The sequence below is a fragment of the Paroedura picta genome, chromosome 1 (genome assembly GCF_049243985.1).
Source record: "Paroedura picta isolate Pp20150507F chromosome 1, Ppicta_v3.0, whole genome shotgun sequence".
In the NCBI taxonomy this organism is placed as follows: domain Eukaryota; kingdom Metazoa; phylum Chordata; class Lepidosauria; order Squamata; family Gekkonidae; genus Paroedura; species Paroedura picta.
The window spans coordinates 18,792,632-18,813,483 of record NC_135369.1 but is presented as its reverse complement, the minus strand read 5'-3'; the positions used below and the strand labels follow the sequence as shown (position 1 = coordinate 18,813,483).

Genomic DNA, 20,852 nt, shown 5'->3' with positions numbered 1-20,852 from the left:
ATTTAAGCCAGTGTAAAGTAGAATTTTGAAATTAAATACTAAATGCAAGGCTTCCACTTACCCCCTTTATCAACGGCATCCATACACCCAGAGCCATAAGGAAGGGTGGTATAGAAATTAAATTACATACATATAATGCAAGAACTGCAAAGGTGGTTATAGATTCAAATGGGTAGCCATGTTGGTCTGAAGTAGCACAACAAACACGGAGTCCAACAGCACCTGTGAGACAAGCCAAGATTTACCGTATTTGCCGGCGTATAAGATGACTGGACATATAAGACGACCCCCCAACATTTCCACTCAAAATATAGAGCTTGCTACATTACATTACATTACATTACAGTACTATGGGCAGCTATGTCTAGCCCAACTGAAGTGCACCCGGCGTACAGGACGACCCCCCCACTTGGTGGCATGTTTTCAGGGGGGGAAAGTAGTCTTATACGGTGTAAGCTTTCATGTGTCTGAGGAAGTGTGCCTGCACATGCAACCTCACGCCTTGAATAAATATTGGTTGGTCTTAAAGGTGCCATGGGACTCCAATTTTTGTTAAAAAGTTATTCTATGTGGAGTGAGCATTGTATACTCTGGGCACTCTGGGCCTTAGTCAATGCTGTGGACCGGAAGGTCAGATAAACGGGGGCCTCTCGTGAACCAGGACCAGGCCCCGGTCAAGCTAAGCCCTTTCCGCGCCCACCAAGCCCCATGCAGGGGCCACCCGCCCTCCAAAGTATGCTGCAGGGGGCAGGCAGCCTCCTCGCGGCCCAGAGCGGCGGCGGCCCCTGCCGGCCTGGGGCGCCTCAGAAGCCGCCGTCTCCACCCCCGCAGCCGGCGCGGAAGAGGCGGCCGCGCGCCGCCATTTTGGGTGCTGGCGCGGAAGTCGCCCAGGGCGGCCCCATGTTAGAGTCGGCTCCGCTCTCCCTCGGTGGCGGCCGCTGCACATGGCGGGAGCGAGGAGCGCGGGGCGCGGGGGCCTCCTGAACGGCGGCGACGAGGGCCCCGAGGAGAAGCGGCTCCGCGTCGGGGCCGGCCCGCAGGCGGCGTCGTGGCCGGGGCCGCCGGGGAACCGCGTGACGGTGGTGCTGGGGGCGCAGTGGGGGGACGAGGGCAAGGGCAAGGTGGTCGACCTGCTCGGCCTCGATGCCGACCTCGTCTGCCGCTGCCAGGTGAGCCGAGACGGGCGGTAGGAGGTCGTGGGGTGGGAAGGAGCAGCCTACAGGGAGGGCGAGGGGAGGACAAGCCGCAGGGGCTGCGCCCTAACCACACCTGAAGGATCCCGCGCAAACAGGCCGGGGATGGCCAAAGGAAAGGGCCGCCTGGGAGGTGGGCAAAGGCCGGCGAGTTGAAGGCGTTTAGGTGCTTGGTAGGGCGGAGTGCCAGCCTCCAGGCGGGACCTGGAGATCCCCCGGAATTACAGAGATCATTCTCCCTGGAGAAAATGGCCGCTTAGAAGGGGGGCTGTGTGGCATTGTGCCCCCATTGCAGCCCCTCCCCAAGACCCTCTCTGCAGGATGCACCCACAAAGTCTCTAGGTCTTCCCCAACTCGGAGCTGGCGACCCGAGGTAGGGCCTGGGGAACTGCTATGGGGTGCAAGCGTGAAAAGCCAGCATGGGAGGGAAAGTGAGTCATTGGTGTTATAGGTGGATGAGCTGGGGAACCCATGCACTCAGGTACGTCAGCATTACCCTGGGCAGGACCTTGAGCTATAAATTTAGCAGTGAAAATGCGCACGCGGAAACAAGATTCTCTGAAAATGTTGTGGTACAACTTGGGGTGTGCTTGCTACAACATTTAGATGCCCAGCTTTGAGGTTGGTGTACAGTATAAGAGGTAAATAAACAAAAAATGGAAACAGAAGCCCAACATGACAAGTTAGGAACCTATAAGTAGGTTCGCATAATAAAAGTTAAAAACATTGACTAAAACTCAATTACGTCACATGAAACATGAGGAAAAAGACCAGATGTGTTTCCACCCCCAAGGGTCTTCCTCAGTGGTCAAGTAATCTAGGGCTTGCTAGGTGGTAAAAATAAATCTATAAGGTGACATGCAAATTAATGTGTATATGAAGCTGTCTAATATGGAACCCACGTTTAAAAATATAATTCAAATACCACCACTCTCAGTGTTGCCCGGCTGTTATCTGAAGTGCATTCTCATCTGCTAAGCAGGAAAAGCCCTAATGTTTTATGATTTTACTGCATAAGTGCATTTTAAATTACTTGACCACTGAGGAAGACTCTTAGGGATCAAAGCTCATCCAGTCTTCATTGCTCATGCTTCATGTGTTATGGTTAATTATATTAGTATGTAACTGAGATTTTATCAATGGTTTTACTTTTATTATGTTCAACTAATTATAATAATAATATATAATATATATATAATATATAATTATAATTATTATATATATATATATATATATATATATATATATATATATATATATATATATATATATATATATATATATATATATATATTATATAATAATTTTGCAGCTCAACTTTTAGATTCCTAATTTTTACAGTATAGGAGAGCCAGCATGGTGTAGTGGTTAACAGCAGTGGCCTCTAATCTGGCGAGCTGGGTTTCATTTCCCACTTCTCCACATGCAGCAGTCAGCTGGGTGAGCTTGGACTAGTCACAGTCCTGTTGGAGCTGCTCTCACACAGCAGTTTTGCCAGAGCTCTCAGCCTCGCTTACCTCACAGGGTGTCTGTTGTGGGGAAAGGAAGGGAAGGCATTTGTAAGCCACTTTGAGACTCCTTTGGAACAGCCCTCACATCTATAAACCTGATGTCCAACTCAATCCAACAATGAGAACCATCAGCAGATGTACTAGCACTCCAACCTATTGGCTCCATACCCCACATCTCTGAGGGCAAAGATGCTTCTTTTCACGAATATGGAAAGACAATTGAAAACGGAGAGCTACTCATCCAAAAGGACATGACGACTGACATGGCCTATCCAGACTGAAGTCCTGACTCCTGGCAGCAAGATCTGCACAAATCCCACCATCAGAAAATTTCAATCTATGGTTGCAAACATGGTTTAAATCAGCTCCACCTGATATCCATAACCTGGTAAACACCAACAAGAGGCCCACCGGATTTGACTCGTTACTCAACCTGTGGTCCTCCAGATGTTCATGGACTACAATTCCCATTAGCCCCTGCCAGCAAATGCTGGCAGGGGCTCATGAGAATTGTAGTCCATGAACATCCACAGGTTGACTACTCCTATGAAAGACGGCTAATAGAATACGGACAAGCTTTGGCAGTTGTGCAGACCTGTTGTTTAAAGGGGGCAAAATAGCCCATGTATTTGTGATGCAGCCTGACAAACATCTTTCCATCTGTCATGAGAATGTCATGCTTTCCAAGGAGGTGTGATGGAGCTCTTTATATTCTTCCTACCTGCAATTGAGTGGACTGAGAATTTAGATATTAGACTTTAGGGGGATTGCCCAGTCGGTCTGCATTCACTTTGGTTACATCTTTTTATTTTATATATTTATACTATATATATGCATGCATATCTGTGTGTGTGTGTGTGTATAAATATAAAAAGATGTGTATATATGTTTCCTGTGTGCAACTCTGCCATAAGATAATTAAATCTGTGAGGTGGTTGAGGTCTTTTTTTGAGGGGAGGGTTATCAACCAAAATAGATGGGGTGGCAGGAATGAGGAGGGAAGTGTCTTCAGGAGTCAAAATCTTGGGGTCACAGAAGTTGGGGGGCCGCTGGAGGAAGGTGGTTGGAGTGGAATGTGGCGAGTCTTATGACAAAAACATGGGGCTTTGGGGGTTTCTGGCAAGGAGCAGAAATTAAGGATGAAGAATTGAAGGGAAGCCAAAAAGATAAAGAGGACCTGGTGGGACTTTCTGAAAAGGGACAGCTTAGAAGAATTTGGGGGCAGTTTTGTGATGGGGTAGGTAGGCTTGAGGAAGATAGGAACCTGTGAGGAGGAAACTCAGGAGAGTCCCTGAGGGTTCACCAGTGGGGAGAGAGCCTTGTGTAGGTTAAACATCAGTGTGGAAAGCAGCATTCAACAGAATAAGACCCTCCACCAATTATGATTGTTTTAAACAACATCTGTTCTGCTCCGCCAAGTGTTGAACTTTTAAAAAATGAAGGGTACTTGGCTGTCTTAAACCAGGGAACAAGTGCCAAAGATTGTTTCTCTGGAGGGAGAGGAGACGGTGGTTGGTAATGGAGGAGCTTCACCCGCAAAATGTGTTATGTCTCTGCAGGGAGGTAACAATGCCGGCCACACTGTGGTGGTGGATTCAGTTGAATACAACTTCCATCTCTTGCCCAGCGGGGTAATCAACCACAGCGCCACGTCATTCATTGGTGAGAAACTGCACATGCCGTCACGGTGGCGAAAGGCAGCGCACTCCGATATGTCCTATAGGAATCCAGATTTAAAACCTCACTTTAGCTGCCACCCAGCCAATCCTCCATCATTTCATCAACATCCTCCCACCCCATCTCTTTCATCTTCTACTGCAAGTTCTCCTGCTTCTCTCTTCTTGGAAAATCTTGACAGCGCTGTCCGGTCGTCTGAGCACCTTCCTTGCACAAGGATGTCCCTCCCCTTTTCCTTCCACCGAGTATGATTGCTTATCCCTCTTGTCATTTTACTGTCTCAGGAAATGGTGTCGTCATCCACTTGCCAGGACTCTTTGAGGAAGCTGAGAAAAATCTTAAGAGAGGGCCAGGTGAGTGACAATCCCCCCCACCTCGGCCTGCAACCATCTCTGAGGGGAGGGGGAAAAGGGTTAAGGAGAAATCTGGAAGGAGTTGTTAGAGGGAATTCTGGGTCTATTGTAGTCGTGATTATGAGTTGCACAATATTTCGGAGCAGTATCCAGTGTACCCGCCAGTTTCCTGAGAATACCACCCTTCCTTTTCATGAATGAAATTGTCGATGGTAGTAAAAGACAAATGCTAACAGGCATGAGAAAAGCAGGCTATCCATATTTTCACTAAATAAATATGTCTGCTGATGATGTTCAAGGTAGCAGGTAGCCCAGTAATTTCAAGTAAAACAAACACAAACAAAAAGCATGTTTTTGATACTGCCTTTCTGGGACCCCTGTATCTCTGGGATCACCTTTTCCCCTATACCTCCCAAAGAGTATTAAGATCTAGCAGCCAAAATCTGCTCAAGGTCCTCAGTCCCAAGGAGATAAAACTGGCCTCAACCAGGATCAGGCCTTGACGCCAGACTGGTGGAACCTGCTACATGAAGAGATCAGGGCCCTCTGGGATCTCAAACAATTCGGGAGGTTCTCCGAAACACAGCTGTTCCTCCAGGCCTATGGTTGAGGCCAGAAGAATAACATCTTGGCCTCCCTGCCAAAAATCCACCCGCAGATAGAAAATCCCTCCAATTTCTGGGTTAACCCCATAGGAACTATTTTTTTTTAAGGAGACAGTTTTTATTATCTTATTGATGAAGATGTCAAAAGTTTTATTATGCTTGCTTTATAAACCTTGTTGTCAACCGCCCTAAGCCCACCAAGAAAGGCTGGCATAGAAACAAAATATTTATTTATTGTTTTAATTATTTCCTCCTTTCTAGAAGTCCAGGGCAGTTTACACCATTCAACCCTCTGAAGTAGACTAGGCTGACTACTACTAGTGCGACTGACCCAAGATCGCCATGGCAGAGTGGAGATTCGAACCTGGGTCTCCCAGGTCCTAGTCCAGCACTTAAAACACTGGATCACCCTGTTTTTTTGATAGAAATATTTTTAAAAATCAGAATTAACATTAAAAGCTTGGCAGGAAGAGAAATCATGATTGATCAGCAAGCTGAAATTTTGAAACTTAAAGAGACAGGACTAGTTCAGTCTCCTTAGGAAATTCCACACACGGAGCCGCTTCCAAGAAAGCCCTCCCCCCGCCCCCCACCCCCATCTGGCTCTGTGAACAGAGGGAGGCTGTGATGGGTGTCCAGCAGGTTTATGGATTGTCAATATGTTTACGCAGAGGGGACTTCTTATATTGTCCCTTTGTTGATCTCTTGCTGTGAGCTTTGACATTTGAGCCCATTGGTGTAGCAGCTATAGTGTTGGACTAGCATCTAGGAGAACCGAGTTTGAATCCCCACTGTTGCCATGGAAGTTTGCTGAGAGGACTTTTGAACGATGCTGAGGAGGAGGATTCATTTGGTATTTGGCCCTAGCTGAGAAGAGTCCAGTACTGACTGTTTCAGAATTGGCTGAGCACTGACTGAGAGCCGTTTAACACGGGAGAACTGGGGAAAGTTGGCAAGGACAAGAGGATAGTTAGAGGGAGACTCCCATTTGGGCCAAAGAAAGGGGATAAATCTTCTGTCAAGAGAAGAATTAACCCTTCACAGTCCTTTATGTATTTACGCAGCAATTCTGAGCTTTTAAAAGTGCAGTCTTGTCACATCCAACTTGAGTCTCAGTGAGAAAGCTGAATAAATACATTTGACCTTTAACATTGGTGTTCTGCACACACATTGAATGAAGTGATGCAATTGTTTTCACACATTGTTCTTTCTCCTCAGGTTTGGAAGGTTGGGAGTCTCGGACAGTGATTTCAGACCGTGCCCACCTTGGTGAGAACCAGTTCCAAAGAGCCTGGGAAATAGGTAGCAAGTAGAAGAGGGTGTGGCCTCTCTCATAGAATCATAGAGTTGGAAGGGAAGGGTCATCTAGTCCACCTCCCTGAAGAATGAAGGAAATTCACAACTATATTCCCATCCACAGTGACCCCAGTTCTCTGCCCAGATGATGTCCCCGCCCTACCAGAATCCCTGGCCAGTCTCCTTTGTCATCTCCCTTTTCAGAGCCAGCTTGGTGTAATGGTTAGGAGTGCGGACTTCTAATCTGGCGAGCCGGGTTTGAATCTGCGCTCCCCCACATGCAACCAGCTGGTGACCTTGGGCTCACCATAACACTAATAAAGCTCTTCTGACTGAGCAGGAATATCAGGGCTCTCTCAGCCTCACCCACCTCACAGGGTGTCTGTTGTGGGGAGAGGAAAGGGAAGGCGAATGTCAGCTGCTTTGTGACTCCTTCAGGCAGTGAAAAGTGGGCTATAAAAACCAACTCTTCTTCTTATGCTATGCTTCAGTTCTTTCGGGTAGCTCTGAAATCCACTCCGAAAGCCGCTTTGAGACTCCTTTGGGTAGAGAAAAGCGGCATATAAGAACCCACTCTTCTTCTTCTTCTTCTCTGCACCAGTGTTCAATTTCCACCAGGCTGTGGATGGGATCCAGGAGCAGCAGAGACAACTGCAAGGTGGCAAAAAGTAAGAATGTCTAAGAGTATGTTGGTTGGGGGTGTGGCAGCTTCTTTAATTTCCTTCCAAGTAGAATTTGGGAGCTTTGGGGTTTATTTCTTTATTTATTGGGCTTTATTGATTTTTGTCATGGCTTTCTTCCAAGGAGCTTCAGGAAGCTTCCGTAGTCGGGATCCCACATACATTATCCTCACAACTACCCTGTAATAAGTTTAGGCTGGGAAAGAATGACTGCAGTGCAGTCCTAAACAGAGTAACACCCTTCTAAGCCCTATTAACGTCCATTGATTTAGAAGGATGTAATGCTGACCTGACCTGGATAGCCCAAGCTGGCCCCATCACGCTGGATGTCAAGAGCAACAGAGAGTTAGCCTTGTTTAGCATTTGGATAGAGGATCACCAGGGAAGTCCAGGGTTGTGGCGCAGAGGCAGGCAGTGGCAAACCACCTCTGAATGTCTTGCCTCAAAAATCCCTCGAGGAGTCACCGTAAATTAGCTGTGGCTTGGGACAAAAACACCCCAGCAAACAAAAAACCCTGCTTAGGATTCCACTGTTGCTGTGTTAAGTGGCATGCTGTGGATCTGAAGCCAGCTCCTCCCAGTCCTAGGTCGACAATCTAAATATTATACATACTACTGTAGGTTTCACCTTGTGGCTAGGATTATAGAGTGAGAGTTTGGCCTGCTGCTGTTGTTAATACAGGGACTGTGCAAGAACCGTCAGAGTACAACATAGCACACAAAATACTAAATACGTATTTTGTTCAGTTTTTATCCTGCACTTTCTCCCTGGGGTTCAGGGTGGTATGCATGAAATAAATTCATTTTACATACTAGGTCAAAAGGCCACAAAATGCAAGAGAATCTCTACATTTCTATACAGAGCTCAAAGGTGTATTTGATGTGCCCAACCTGATCAAACCGCAAGAAGACAGGGCTCACTGGGAAAGGCAATACTGCTAGGGAAAAGTTGAAGATAGTAGGAAAAGAGAAAGACCCGGTGTGAGATGCGTCAAAGGAAGCCTGCCGTTCAGTTTGCAGGACCTGAGCAAGGGATGGGACGTTTTGGAGGTCATTAATTCATAGGGTCACCATCATTCATTGGAAATGATTTGATGGCCCTTAACACACCCACACACAAGCAGTGAAGGAAGGAGAATTCCTTCTGGCCACTTGGATGTTAGCAGTGCAAACAAAGTGCTGTTTTTAGCAACTTGGCAGGGTAGACGTCTCGTTGGAAGTCCACCATAAGCTGTTAGTAAGATGCTTTAAAAAAAAATCCCAAGAAGAATGATAGATTGTACCGGTCATTATTAGCTGGGATAGCCCCCTCTCTGTTCTGTTCTAAGCGGTTTCTTTGGCAGGTGTCATTTCCACCCAATTCCTTTTGCAGCCTTGGCACAACCAAGAAGGGGATCGGCCCTGCGTACGCCTCCAAGGCTTCACGGACTGGCCTCCGCATCTGCGATCTGCTGGCAGATTTTGATGAGTTCTCCAAGAAGTGAGTTGGGAGGGGCACAAAATTTAGGAAGGGAGGTGTCTTGGGGGACCAGGAGGTAGGAAAGGAGCTTCAAGTGCCATGTTGTCTTGCTCTGGGTGACTCTTGTGAAGCCTGATTCAGATCTAGGCTTGGTGTTAAGGAGCCTTGGGAGTCTAACAAGCTTTCCTGTATCAGAACAGTAATCGCCTTGCAAGAGAGGCACCCGATAATGTTGTCAAGCTTGTTGTTTGTATATTACGTGAGTAAACACAACTAGAGAATCTTTGCTTCCTGGTTATCCCTTGTTAAAACGTTCATAAACATGTTTTTACATTTAACAAACTTGAAAATGATACCGGCAATTAATTTTATGCGGTTGGCTGGAGAATTAGGAAGTCATTTCATGAGTTCAGTGAAATTGTCTTAATGCAAAAGTAAACAGGATCGCAGGCAAGGAGCTTCCCCCAAAAGGAAGCTCATAATTCAAACTCCCCTTAGGTTTTTAGAACCATCTCTGACAGTAGCTAACTGCCCAGCTGGATGGGCCTTGTATTCTTGAGTTCGTATTTCCTAAATGGCCGTGCCTTCTAAAATTAGTATCATAGAATCATAGAGTTGGGGCCATACATAAATGCTGTATTGATATTGGTACAGTATTGCTGCTGTTAATCATAACTTCACACACACCCCAAAGAAAAGCTGGCCATCCTACCCAAACTATCTCCCTTTCCCCTCCTACAGTTTCCCTACCTTTTTACCTTCCCTCCCACTTCCTGTCTCATCCTGCTTTCCTTCCTGGCAGCTTTTTGGGTTTTGCTCTCTTGACTCCCTCCGGGTCCCATTTCCCCACTTTTGCTCCATTTTTTCTCTCTTCCAACCCATATTCTACCTTGCCTCGCCTGCCTGCCTACCTGCTCCATCTTTCTCCAGTTCATCTCCAAAGTTGAACATGCAGCAGCCATTTTGGATTACTGGAGTTGCCTAGGCAATCCAGAATGACTGCCCAGATCATGTGAGGAAACCCTGTAAAATCTTGGTATTTCAGAACTTTTAAATTTTCTTCCCTTCCCCTTTTATTGTTTTAAAATTGAAGCTTGTCCTACAAACCAGGATATCCCCTCCTTATGTGGCCCTAATCTGCATTGAGCCACATAAGGCTCAAATATAATTGAGCCACATAAGGCTCAAATATAATGGTGTAGATTAATATGAGCTGGACTCTGTACCAGTCAAGGCCTTGTTCTATAGCTCTTTTTTAGTCCTCATCCCTTTCCAAGCTGCTCTGTTCCATTGTCTCTTCAACCTTGGCATATACCAATATTTGTCAGAGAAAGCAGGCCAAATCTGATTCTATCGTGGAAAAACACCTGCTAGGTGATCTGCTTCAGGCAAGATCAGCAATTGTTGCTTGTATTCCTGACCAGATCCATGCCACTTTGAGAACTGCCAGGGGTAGATTGAGTTGAGGGCTGTAACCAGCACGTATGTGGTAGGACAAAGTTTGAGCCTAGTGGCACCTGTAAGGCCAATTTGGGGTATAACCTTCAGATTTGGGGTATAAGCTTCAGATATCTGAATAAGTGTGCATGTACATGAACTCTTATACCCAGAATTAAACTCCGTGGGTCTTCAAGGTGTCACTGGCCTCAAACTGTTGTTCTGTTGCCTCCCACCGACATGGCTGCCCACCTGAATTATGTCCACGGTAGATGTGTGCTCCCTGTGTAACTGACTCAGCTGTAATACCTCTCTGATTCAGGTTCAAGGTCTTGGCTCAGCACTACAAAGCGACGTACCCATCGCTCACCATAGACCCGGATGGTGAACTGCAGCAGCTGAAGGTGATTGATTGGCGGCAGTGGTGGGGCGATGCTCCTGGTTTCTTTGACCGCTAGAAATGGTGATGCTCAACAGCGTCTGAGATACTGTGTGATATTTTGGCTGCAGTGCATCCTGATTCAGCCACCACTCCGTATTGCAGCCTGCTCTCATCCTCCTCTCAACTTCCAGATGCACAACATGCAAAGGGTGGATTCAGAGCCGTTCAGCACATTTTTGCTTTCCATTTGTTCTCAGCTCCCGTTTCTGGAGAACTGTGGTCTCCGGAGGTGGAGCAGGTGCCCTGTGCTGTAGGCTGTCAATTCAGACCTCAGTTAGCAAACATGGCACAGAGCAAATGGATTGATGTATTTTCATCATTTATGGTTAGCTTTTCTCACAGAGACTCCAGGCAGTTTACGCATAGTGAGGCAGCACAGACGTCAAAAAATGGGACGTTCAACAATCACTCCATTTGGATTTCGGAACTACCCGAAAGAACTGAAGCATAGCATAAGAAGAAGAGTTGGTTTTTATATGCTGCTTTTCTCTACCCGAAGGAGTCTCAAAGCGGCTTACAGTCACCATCCCTTTCCTCTCCCCACAACGGACACCCTGTGAGGTGGGTGAGGTCGAGAGAGCCCTGATATTCCTGCTCGGTCAGAACAGTTTTATCAGTGTCATGGTGAGCCCAAGGTCACCCAGCTGACTGCATGTGGGGGAGGAGCAGGGAATCAAACCTGGCTCGCCAAATTAGAAGTCCGCACTCCTAACCACTACACCAACACTACATGATACAGTAAGAGGTGAAATTATCTTGTGCAGCACAGGCTTATTGCTTGCCTAGAAAAGCCCTCTTGAATAATTCTGGTTTGCACAGTCTACAGAAAGCCAGGGGAGTGGGAGTTTTCTTGACCTCCTCAAGCAGGCTGTTCCACAAGGCAGGAGCCACAACAAAGAAAGCACATGGATGGGTAGTTGTTGCAGGTTGGCACCGGCAGAAGCCCTGCTGGCTTGAGGAAAGTGGTCGTGGTTTTCCTCAACTGGCGGTGTCTGATTCTTCTTCTAAACCACGGCTGGTCAATTCTGATGTCACACCAAACTGGTTTTGCAAGCTGCCTCCCGGCCATCGCATGCCAGTTCATCCAGCCTCTTTAGTCGTGGTTTAACTTAAGGTGATGTCCGGATGGAGCCGGGTGGATTAGAAACTTCCTGTGTCCAGTGCCAAATTCCACAGTTACTGCCATAGCCAAAAACTTATCCCTTGAGGCTCACAATGTGCTTTAAATGGACGAATGAGAGGGGATAGGATTGCTCTCTTTGAAAAGGTGGTCACTTGGAGGAGGGCAGGGAGTGGTTCCTATTGGCAGCAGAGGAGAGGACTCAAAGTAATGGCTTTAAACTATGTGTAGAACAGGGGTAGTCAATCTGTGGTCCTCCAGATGTTCATGGACTACAATTCCCACGAGCCCCTTCCAGCTGGCAGGGGCTCGTGGGAATTGTAGTCCATGAACATCTGGAGGACCACAGGTTGACTACCCCTGGTGTAGAGCGTTATCAGCTAGATGGCAGGAAACCATTTTCACAACCCGAGGAGTTCAGAGGTGGAATCAGCTGCCTAAGGAGTTGGTGAGCTTCAAGCAGCAGCTGGACAGATACTTCTCCTGGATGCTTTAGGCTGATCCTGCACTGAGCAGGGGATTGAACTTGGACGGCCTGCATAGCTACTTCCGACTCTAGGATTGCATGAAACACAGAGGTCCTCAGTTTGGAATTTTATTGGGGTTTTGCTTCTGTCGGCAGGAATATGCAGAGAAGATCCGCCCATTAGTGAAGGATGGCGTTTATTTCATGTACCAAGCTCTGCATGGCCCAGCCAAGAAGATCCTGGTGGAAGGAGCAAATGCTGCTTTGTTAGACATAGACTTTGGTAAGCAATTCTCGCCCCCTTGCCCTTTGACCCCACAATAGGTACTGCTTGGCACAATCAAGTTCTCATATTCAAACCACATAGCGCATTTATATGGAGAGTATGAGGGAGAGCCTGTCGAATGACTCCCTCCTCAAACAAACTGGGTCCCCAGCAAAGGATGTGGAGGGCCTAATGCTGGAATAAACCGGTGTGAGAGTACCACTCTGACAGCCATATTTGATCTCAAGCCTGGTCTACCCTGCTCCTTAACAGTCTTGCTATTTTTGCAGTTCTGTACTTGCTGCATGGTCCTTCCCTCCTGCTTCTCCTCTATGGGTTGTTTGTTTTCCTTCTGAGCAGCAGAAGTCTTGGCATCAAAGTGTTGCTACAATGGAAAAGTCACAAGGCTTCCTATTTCAGAAAAAGACATTTCCTACTGCAGAGATAAAAGGGGGTATAAGTTTGTACATAAATGGGAGGATTTATCTGTCCCACTTCTGTCTCTTCTCACCAACAGTTCCATTCACATACTTAGTGCTTCTGCAGAGAAAGAGCTTGAAGTTTCACAGTGGGAAAATATATCTATCTACCTACCTACCTACCTACCTACCTACCAACCTACATCCATATCTATCTATCTATCTATCTATCTATCTATCTATCTATTTATTTATTTTTGGATTTGTATGCCACCGCTCCCCGATAGGTCTCACGGCGGTTCACAGCATAAAACTCTAAAAACAATAAAATCCCAATTTTTATTTGCAAAATGGTATTTGCAAATGCTCCACAACTCACACCATGCCTCATGGGTGCCTCTCTGAGTGGAAGGAAGTTCAGGAGCTGGAGTGCCTGCTTTGAGAGAGAGAGAGAGAGAGAGAGAGAGAGAGAGAGAGAGAGAGAGAGAGAGAAGACTTATTTTTTATACCCCACTTTTTACTACCTGAAGGAGTCTTGACCACTACCACACACTGATTCTCATGCAGAAGGCCCTAGGCTGGCCCTCTGCTGCAAGGAAGCGTATGAAAAAGCCACATGCCGAGAATTGGACAGTTGGCGTGACTTGTCCGGCATATGGAAAGGTCCCTGTTTTCCCACCTGGGGACCACTGGAGATTGAACCGGAATTCAACCTGCCCGCTTTCAACCAGCGAATGATAGTCCCTTCCCCAGATCTCCTTCTGGATCCTCGTCCAAACTTGACTGCCTTATCTCTCTTCCCCAAGGGACCTACCCGTTTGTGACCTCCTCCAATTGCACGGTAGGGGGCGTCTGTACCGGCCTTGGCATCCCTCCGCAATACATTGGCAAGGTGTACGGCGTGGTGAAAGCCTACACTACCCGGGTTGGCGTCGGGATGTTCCCCACGGAGCAGGACAATGTGAGTCTGTAGGGGGAGCATCATCAGGGCATAGAATTGGGGCCACTGGGTGGACAGTTGTGAGTTTCTTGCATTCTGCAGGGGTCCCTTCCAACTCTAGGATTCTGTGATTTTTAGGGTTTCAAGGGCTGGGGTTGGTAAAGAGCCTTGGGCTGCAGAGTCCCAGTATTTGTGTCTCCTGTGGGCTTGATGCTCCGGGAGGAGGCTTTTGTGAACAGGAATCCCTAAGCAACTTTCTAATAACCTCTCTCTCTCCTCTCTCTCTCTTTTGACATCTTCCAGGAGATAGGAGAGCTGCTGCAATCCCGAGGGCACGAATTTGGTGTGACCACAACCCGGAAGCGTCGCTGCGGCTGGCTGGATCTTGTGCTGGTGAAATACGCCCACATGATCAATGGATTCAGCGCGTAAGACCCTCCGGGCTGCAATCGGCCTGAGCGTTTCTCCCTTCTCTCCCCAAATAGCCACTTTTCCTGGTTCCCCTAGAAGGCTTGGGGCATCCTTTCAGCAGAATTCTCCTTTGCAGCAGTACTGTGTAGAAGCATAGGACTGCTGACCTCTTTACGCAGAGTGGGTCTCAAATGAGGCAGTTACTGCCAGATGATGTAGTGAGGGCCACAGGAACAGAGAGCTTCAAAAGAGAGCCAGCATAGTGGTGTGGTTAAGAGCGGTGGGCTCTAATATGGAGAACCGGGTTTGATTTCCTGCTCCTCCACATGCAGCCAGCTGGGTGACCTTGGCCTAGTCACAGTGCACTTAAAGTTATTCTCTTAGAGTTCTCTCTGAGCCCCACCTACCTCACATGGTGTCTGCTGTGGGGAGAGGAAGGAAAAAGTGTTTGTAAGCCGCTTCAGGTGGTGAAAAGAGGGGTTTAAAAAAAAACAGTTCTTTTTCTAAAACATGCCTTCACAGAGGACAGGTCTGTCAGTGGCTACTAGCGATGGAGACTGAACGTATCTGCATTCAGATACAGTCAACCTCAGGATTCCAATGTCAGGAGGCCACCTCAGGGGAAGCCTTTATGTTGTTGGCTCTTCAGAGGAACTGGTGGTCTTGGCCTCTGTGCCCTATTGCTGGCCCTGCAGAGGAACTGGTTGGCCACTCCATGACCGTTTATGCACTGGAGGTTTCATGCCAGGCTGCAGACTGGAGTTTTAGTCGTGGCAGGTTGCCCCACCTCTTCCTGTACTCACAGGGAGGAGCATTTGGCCTGGTGCACCTTATCCACCCCCGATTTGTGCTCCTGCAGCAGAGCTGGAGCAGTGAAGTTCCCAGTGCATAAATGGTCCATGACACAGAATGCTGGACTAGATGGACCCAGCAGGGTCTTACAACTGACTGTGGCAAAGAATTTGGCACTCAGGAGACTTTAGTTGCCCAGGCTAGCCCCATCTCATAAGATCTCTGAAAGTAGGAAGGGTCAGCACTGGCCAGTACTTGGACGGGAGACCACTCAAGGTCATTGCACAAAGGCAGGCAATGGAAAACCACCTCTGCTTGTCTCTCACCTTGAAAACTTTTTGGGCTGGACATAAGTTGGCTGCAACTTGATGGCACTTACCACCACCAGTCAACAGTGCCCTGACCTGGATGGCCCAGGCTAGCCCGATCTCATCAGAAGCTAAACAAGGCTGATCCTGGATGGGGAGGCCTCCAAGGAAGTCCCAGGTTCCTCCACAGAACCAGGCAATTGTTTGTCTCTTGGCTTGGAAATTCTACTGGCTCACTGTAAGTCAACTGCCCCTAGAATCATAGAGTTGGTGGGGACCTCCAGGGTCATCCAGTCCAACCGCCTGCTCAATGCAGGAACTCAGAACTACCTGCTTACCCACGGTGACCCCAGTTTCATGCCCAAGTGATTCCCTCACCAAAAATCTCCAGAATCCAGCTTGATCTGGAGGAAATTCACCTACTATCCCACAGTGGTCATCAGCAATTCTCTGGGTATGCAAGGAAGGGCTACAAGAGACAAACACGGGCACATCCCTTTCTGCCCACCCACTCACCATCTGCCTCAGATGACTCTGGCCTCTGCTTAAAACCTTAAAAAAGGAGAAACCACCACCTCACAAGGAAGCCTGTTCCACTGAGGAACTTTCGAAGACACCAAGGCAGACTCAGAGCTGGTCGTAGAGGGGGGTAAAATAGCTTTAGTGGAAGCCACAGGAAGTTGCCATCACAGAATTGATGTGCCTTGAAGATGCCTTGTGGAGTCTTCCAGAAATGGATACACTTGAGCCCCCGTTCTCTCCCAGAGCTTTGCCCACCAGGGTTAGGTAGAATGAAGCCAAACTGCAAACGCCTTCACGTTCTGGTGGCGAACCTCCTAGCAAGGCTATTCACATTCCTCAGTGAGACCAAACAGTGAGACCTCACTGGAGATAAGAGAAACAGCTTCGCTGGGGAGATGGAGGGTAGGGGAAAGGAAGCTGTGTGAGCCCCCCCTCCCCGCCCTGGAAAGGAAAGCTCAGAATGGACACAGGACAGTTCTTTTCAATTAGGGTGGGATCATTGTAGTGGAATAAGTTTTTTTCCCCTTAGCCTGGTCTGGATGCATGTTTGCAGCCCCCCATGCCAACTTTCCCCTCCCCCATCTTCCTTGCAGCCTGGCAGTGACCAAGCTCGACATCCTGGACACCTTCGAGGAGATCAAAATTGGCGTGGAGTACCGGCTGGATGAGAAGCGCATACCTTATTTTCCAGGTGACGCTGCAGGGGAAAGTCTGCCTGGTAGCCACCGGTGGGTGAGGGGCGGTTCTAGGTACCCGTCACAGGCCTGGCCCTGATGGTTTCCCTCCTCTGTTTTGGAAGCACGAGAACAAGAAGCCTCCGGAGCACGGGTGGCCAAACGGTGGCTCTCCAGATGTCCAAGGACTACAATTCCCACGAGCCCTTGGGGCTCGTGGGAATTGTAGTCCTTGCACATCTGGAGAGCCACCGTTTGGCCACCCCTGCTTCGGAGGCTTCTGTGAGGTTCTATTTGGTGCTGGGCTTCACTGGTTAATACAGCAAGGAAGCGCTGCTTCAAACTGCATAATTAACTCAGGGAAGCCTCTGTGACATGATCTGCTAATGGCTGTTGGGATTAGATGCCTCCACGCAGGGAGGAAAGCTCTGCAAACAGCCATTAGCTGCAGTAGCTTGACGGGCCCTTCCCATTCTGAGATGCTCTCCTCCTGAGTAGCAGTTACCAGAGAGAAGGAGATCCGTTGCTTCCCCAGCCTAGTCCCATCTGACTGGCCACTGGGAGGCAGAATGTGTAACTGGAGAGACAGGATCTATTAAGGCTTTTCTTAGGTTCTGAGCAAGAAAAAAGTGTGCCTCTCTGAGCACGCACAGAGTGCACAGGCTTCTTGCCCTGGAATTAATCGCAGCCAGCTGTCCTGTTTGGGTCCCAGGATGGTAGCTGTCTGGCCAGCCACATACCTTGGCCCTTTGCTTCCAGGCCATTGAGCATTCGAGAAGAATTTGGGAGGGGGAGTCAGGGGGTCACACAGTCTTTTCTCAGCCCTGGCTGTGGGAGTGGGCCTAATCAGTTGGAGTACAGCCTGGACAGCTATTCCTAATCTCCTGGGCACTTGCCCCGGGATCTAGAGAACCAATAAGTGGGTTCCGTCAGTGGTAGTTTGGATCGGGATTCTCTCTCCGCAGGTTTCAGGAGGATCCAAGCAGAGAGTCCCCCATGCCTCCTCCCGTCCTCCATCCCCACCAAGCCCCCTGCCTGTGCCCTTGTCCCCTCTCACCACCGGCGCATCCTTCCCTTGTCTGCTCATGCGCCCTCTCCATGCCTGTGCTTGCAGCTGATTGGGCAGCTCAGGTGGGGGAGTGCTAGCCAATGAGCATGCCCGGGACATCAACCGCAGAGGGCCCTGCTAGAACCCCTGGCCCCCGGCAGCTGCCCCTAGTCAGGCTCTGCCGCAGCCTGCCTTGCCTCTCCATCCCGTTCTTCCTCCCTCTCAATGGAGAATAGCAAGCATCAGCCTTGGGAGGAGTCGGCTTCCCTTCAGAACAGGGAAGTCCTGGCTGGCAGTAACCGCCTCTGTCCTGCCCACTCCCCACAGCAAACCAGGAGCTCCTCAATAAGGTGACAGTGGAGTACAAGACCCTCCCTGGCTGGCAGTGCAGCACCGAGGAGGCCCGCAGCTTCGGCGACCTGCCCCCCCACGCCCAGGGCTACATCCGATTCATCGAGGACTACCTCGGGGTGCCAGGTGAGCCGAACTGCCGTTTTCGGGAGAGCCCAGCAGCAGCAGCTGAAGTGTTGCTAGCCGGTTTATCTCGGTCGCATTTCAGGTCCTCAATGCCCCCTCCCTGATTCTCTCTTTCTCCCACAGTGAAGTGGGTCGGAGTGGGGAAGTCCCGCACGTCCATCATCAAGCTGTTCTGAGGCTGGCGCCCAAGGCAGAGCCCCATTCCGGAAGAAGACGGCGAGCCCTCCTGGGGGGCCCACCACTGCACGCGTGTCACAGAGCAATCAGCAGAGGATGGGGTGAACCAGAGCCAGCATGGGGGTGGGGGGTTGGTTAAGAGCAGCAGACTGTAATCTGGAGAGCCGGGTTTGATTCCCCGTTCCTCTACATGCAGCCAGCTGGGTGACCTTGGGCCAGTCCCAGTTCTCCTAGAGCTGTTCTCGCTGAGCAGTTCTCTCAGAGCTTTCTCAGCCCCACCTTCCTCAAAGTGTGTCTGTCGTGGGGAAAGGAATGGGGGTTATATTCTGCTTTCAGACTCCTTTCGGCAGTGAAAAGCAGGGTATAAAGAAACCAGCTCTTCTTCTGTTCTTCACTTTAGCCCGTCTTTTCCCCAGGCAGCCGATTGCTTTTTCTTTGCCACGAGCACTCCTCCCTCTCTTTCCGCTTCGCAGAGACTTATGCTCTCATTGCAGCTGGCTTCTGCCGCTCACCGTCCCCTGCTCCAGCACGGAGCCCATTGGGAGTAGCTCTTTCCAACCCTTGCCATTCGGCTCTGCTGCCTGTTGGCTGTATCGGAAGGGAGAGGCCAGTTCCGTCCCCCCAGCCCTCTTGGATGGCTCACACACTCCATTTCCCTCTTCTGCGTCCGTCTGTCTGTCTTCCCACCCCTTTTGGTTTCAGCCATCCTGCCAAACTGTACTACAAACCAAGCCAAAAAGGAACGTTAGGCTTGGCTGCCCGACTCCTTGCCTCATGCGCCACAGTCCAAATTAGCCTGTGATTTGCTGCCCTGGCCCTGCAAACTTTGGTTTGCTCATCCGCCGGCAGTCCTGGCCTTCAGGGCAAGAACCAGCCGTGGCTTGTTGGGTCAGGCACAGGAGCGACTTCTGCAAAATGGGAAGTAGCAAATTGGACTGCTGTGAGGGAAGAATCGAGGTAGCCAACTGAGGGTCCCCAACATGGGGGCTGTGGGGCCCATAGACATCTTTCCTGGGGTCCACCAAGTGCTTTTAGAAAGTGGGCAGGGATACCTGGAGGTTTTGCCCTGCAGGTTTCCCTCTTTGCTGCACAGACTAAAAGGCACCCTGTTAAACAGCATCTGCCTGAAATCTTGAAGGGGTCCTATTAGAGTTATATATAACCAAGACCCAGCTTGGTGTCGTGGTTAAGAGTGGCAGCCTTCAAGCAGGCGAGCCGGGTTTGATTCCCCACTCCTCCACATGCAGCCCGCTGGGTGACCTTGGGCCAGTCACGGTCCTGTTAGATCTTGGCCTCACAGAGCAGTTCTGTCAGAGCTCTCTCAGCCCCACCTCCCTCACAAAGCGTCTGTCATGGGGAGAGGGAGGGAAGGTGATTATCAGCCCCTTTGAGACTCCTTCGGGTAGTGAAAAGCACATTATAAAAACCAACTCCTCTTACACATTGATGTTTTATGCACTTCCTGCATCAGCCATTTGGGGATTGCACCCACCTTCCTGTGTCCAAAGTCCAAAGGTGCCCACACTTGGGAAGGTCACTGTGCCAGCCTAAAGCTTCTTCGGGGCTTGTGCATGCAGTGCCAATTCAGTTTCTGGTCCCATATCTGAACTCAAACCATAGTAGGTGGCTGGTGAACATCACTAGCTGGCCTCAGCACTCCTGTATGTCGTGGGGCAGAGTCTGAGACCTCCCAGTGCCACTGGGCAGTTTGATCCACTGGTGTGCGTGGAGGGGGTCTCCATTCCTTGTGCTTCACCTTGTGCTGCAGATGGTGTCTGCTCCCTCTCTTCTCTCTCCCGTGCTTCTGTGGAGGAATATCTGGCTGATATAGTTAGAACGCCGCTCTGCGATTAGGAATATCTGGGCAGGCAAAGCTCTCTCCCAGGCAGGGCCTGGCAAGGGGGCATCGACTGCAGAAGCACTACCCAGAATCATTAGAAATCTTCCCCCCCAGTCTGTTGTTGGGAAAACAGGAGAGATTTTTCAGGGGCAACAGGGTAGCAATCTGACCCCCCCCCCCCCCCGCCAACCTGATGTGTTACCCCTGCCATTTTGAAAGGGAATTTTCTGACAATGTGTCGCCCCCACGCCTGCGGCCCAGCGGGGTTTTCTGGGCATTTCCGAAGCTGCCACTTTTTTCACTGCGATGATTGAGTATCAATAAAAAACAATTATTTTGTCACAAGAATCTCTGGCTCCCAAAACTCAGTGCAATGTCTTTCGGTGTCCATCGTTTATGCGTTGCTGTGGGAAACGATTCCTCACCTGCTGTCTTCCTCATTGGTCAGACCCCACCCGGAGTCCTGTGTGCAGTTCTGGAGGCCTCACTTCAAAAGGGATGTGGACAAAATTGAGAGGATGATCCGGGGCCTGGGGACCAAGCCCTGTGAGGAAAGGCTGAGGGACTTGGGAATGTTCAGCCTGGAGAAAAGGAGGTTGAGAGGGGACATGATAGCCCTCTTTAAGTATTTGAAAGGTTGTCACGTGGAGGAGGGCAGGATGCTGTTTCTGTTGGCTGCAGAGGAGAGGACACGCAGTAATGGGTTTAAACTATGTGTAGAACAGTACCAGCTAGCTAAC

The 20,852-nt window shown here is 49.4% G+C and overlaps 1 protein-coding gene across 1 annotated transcript; it reads left to right on the top strand.

Moving 5' to 3' along the window:
• Positions 1 to 860: 860 nt before the first annotated feature.
• On the top strand, positions 861 to 20,460 carry LOC143831609 (adenylosuccinate synthetase isozyme 2-like). The gene is made up of 13 exons (XM_077324728.1): positions 861 to 1,169; positions 4,264 to 4,366; positions 4,666 to 4,734; positions 6,558 to 6,608; positions 7,237 to 7,303; positions 8,688 to 8,795; positions 10,534 to 10,615; positions 12,396 to 12,522; positions 13,730 to 13,884; positions 14,167 to 14,291; positions 16,490 to 16,587; positions 17,946 to 18,095; positions 18,219 to 20,460. The coding sequence occupies exons 1-13, from the start codon at positions 945 to 947 to the stop codon at positions 18,269 to 18,271; spliced, it is 1,413 nt and encodes a 470-aa protein (XP_077180843.1). The 5' UTR covers positions 861 to 944; the 3' UTR covers positions 18,272 to 20,460.
• The last annotated feature ends 392 nt before the right edge of the window (positions 20,461 to 20,852 follow it).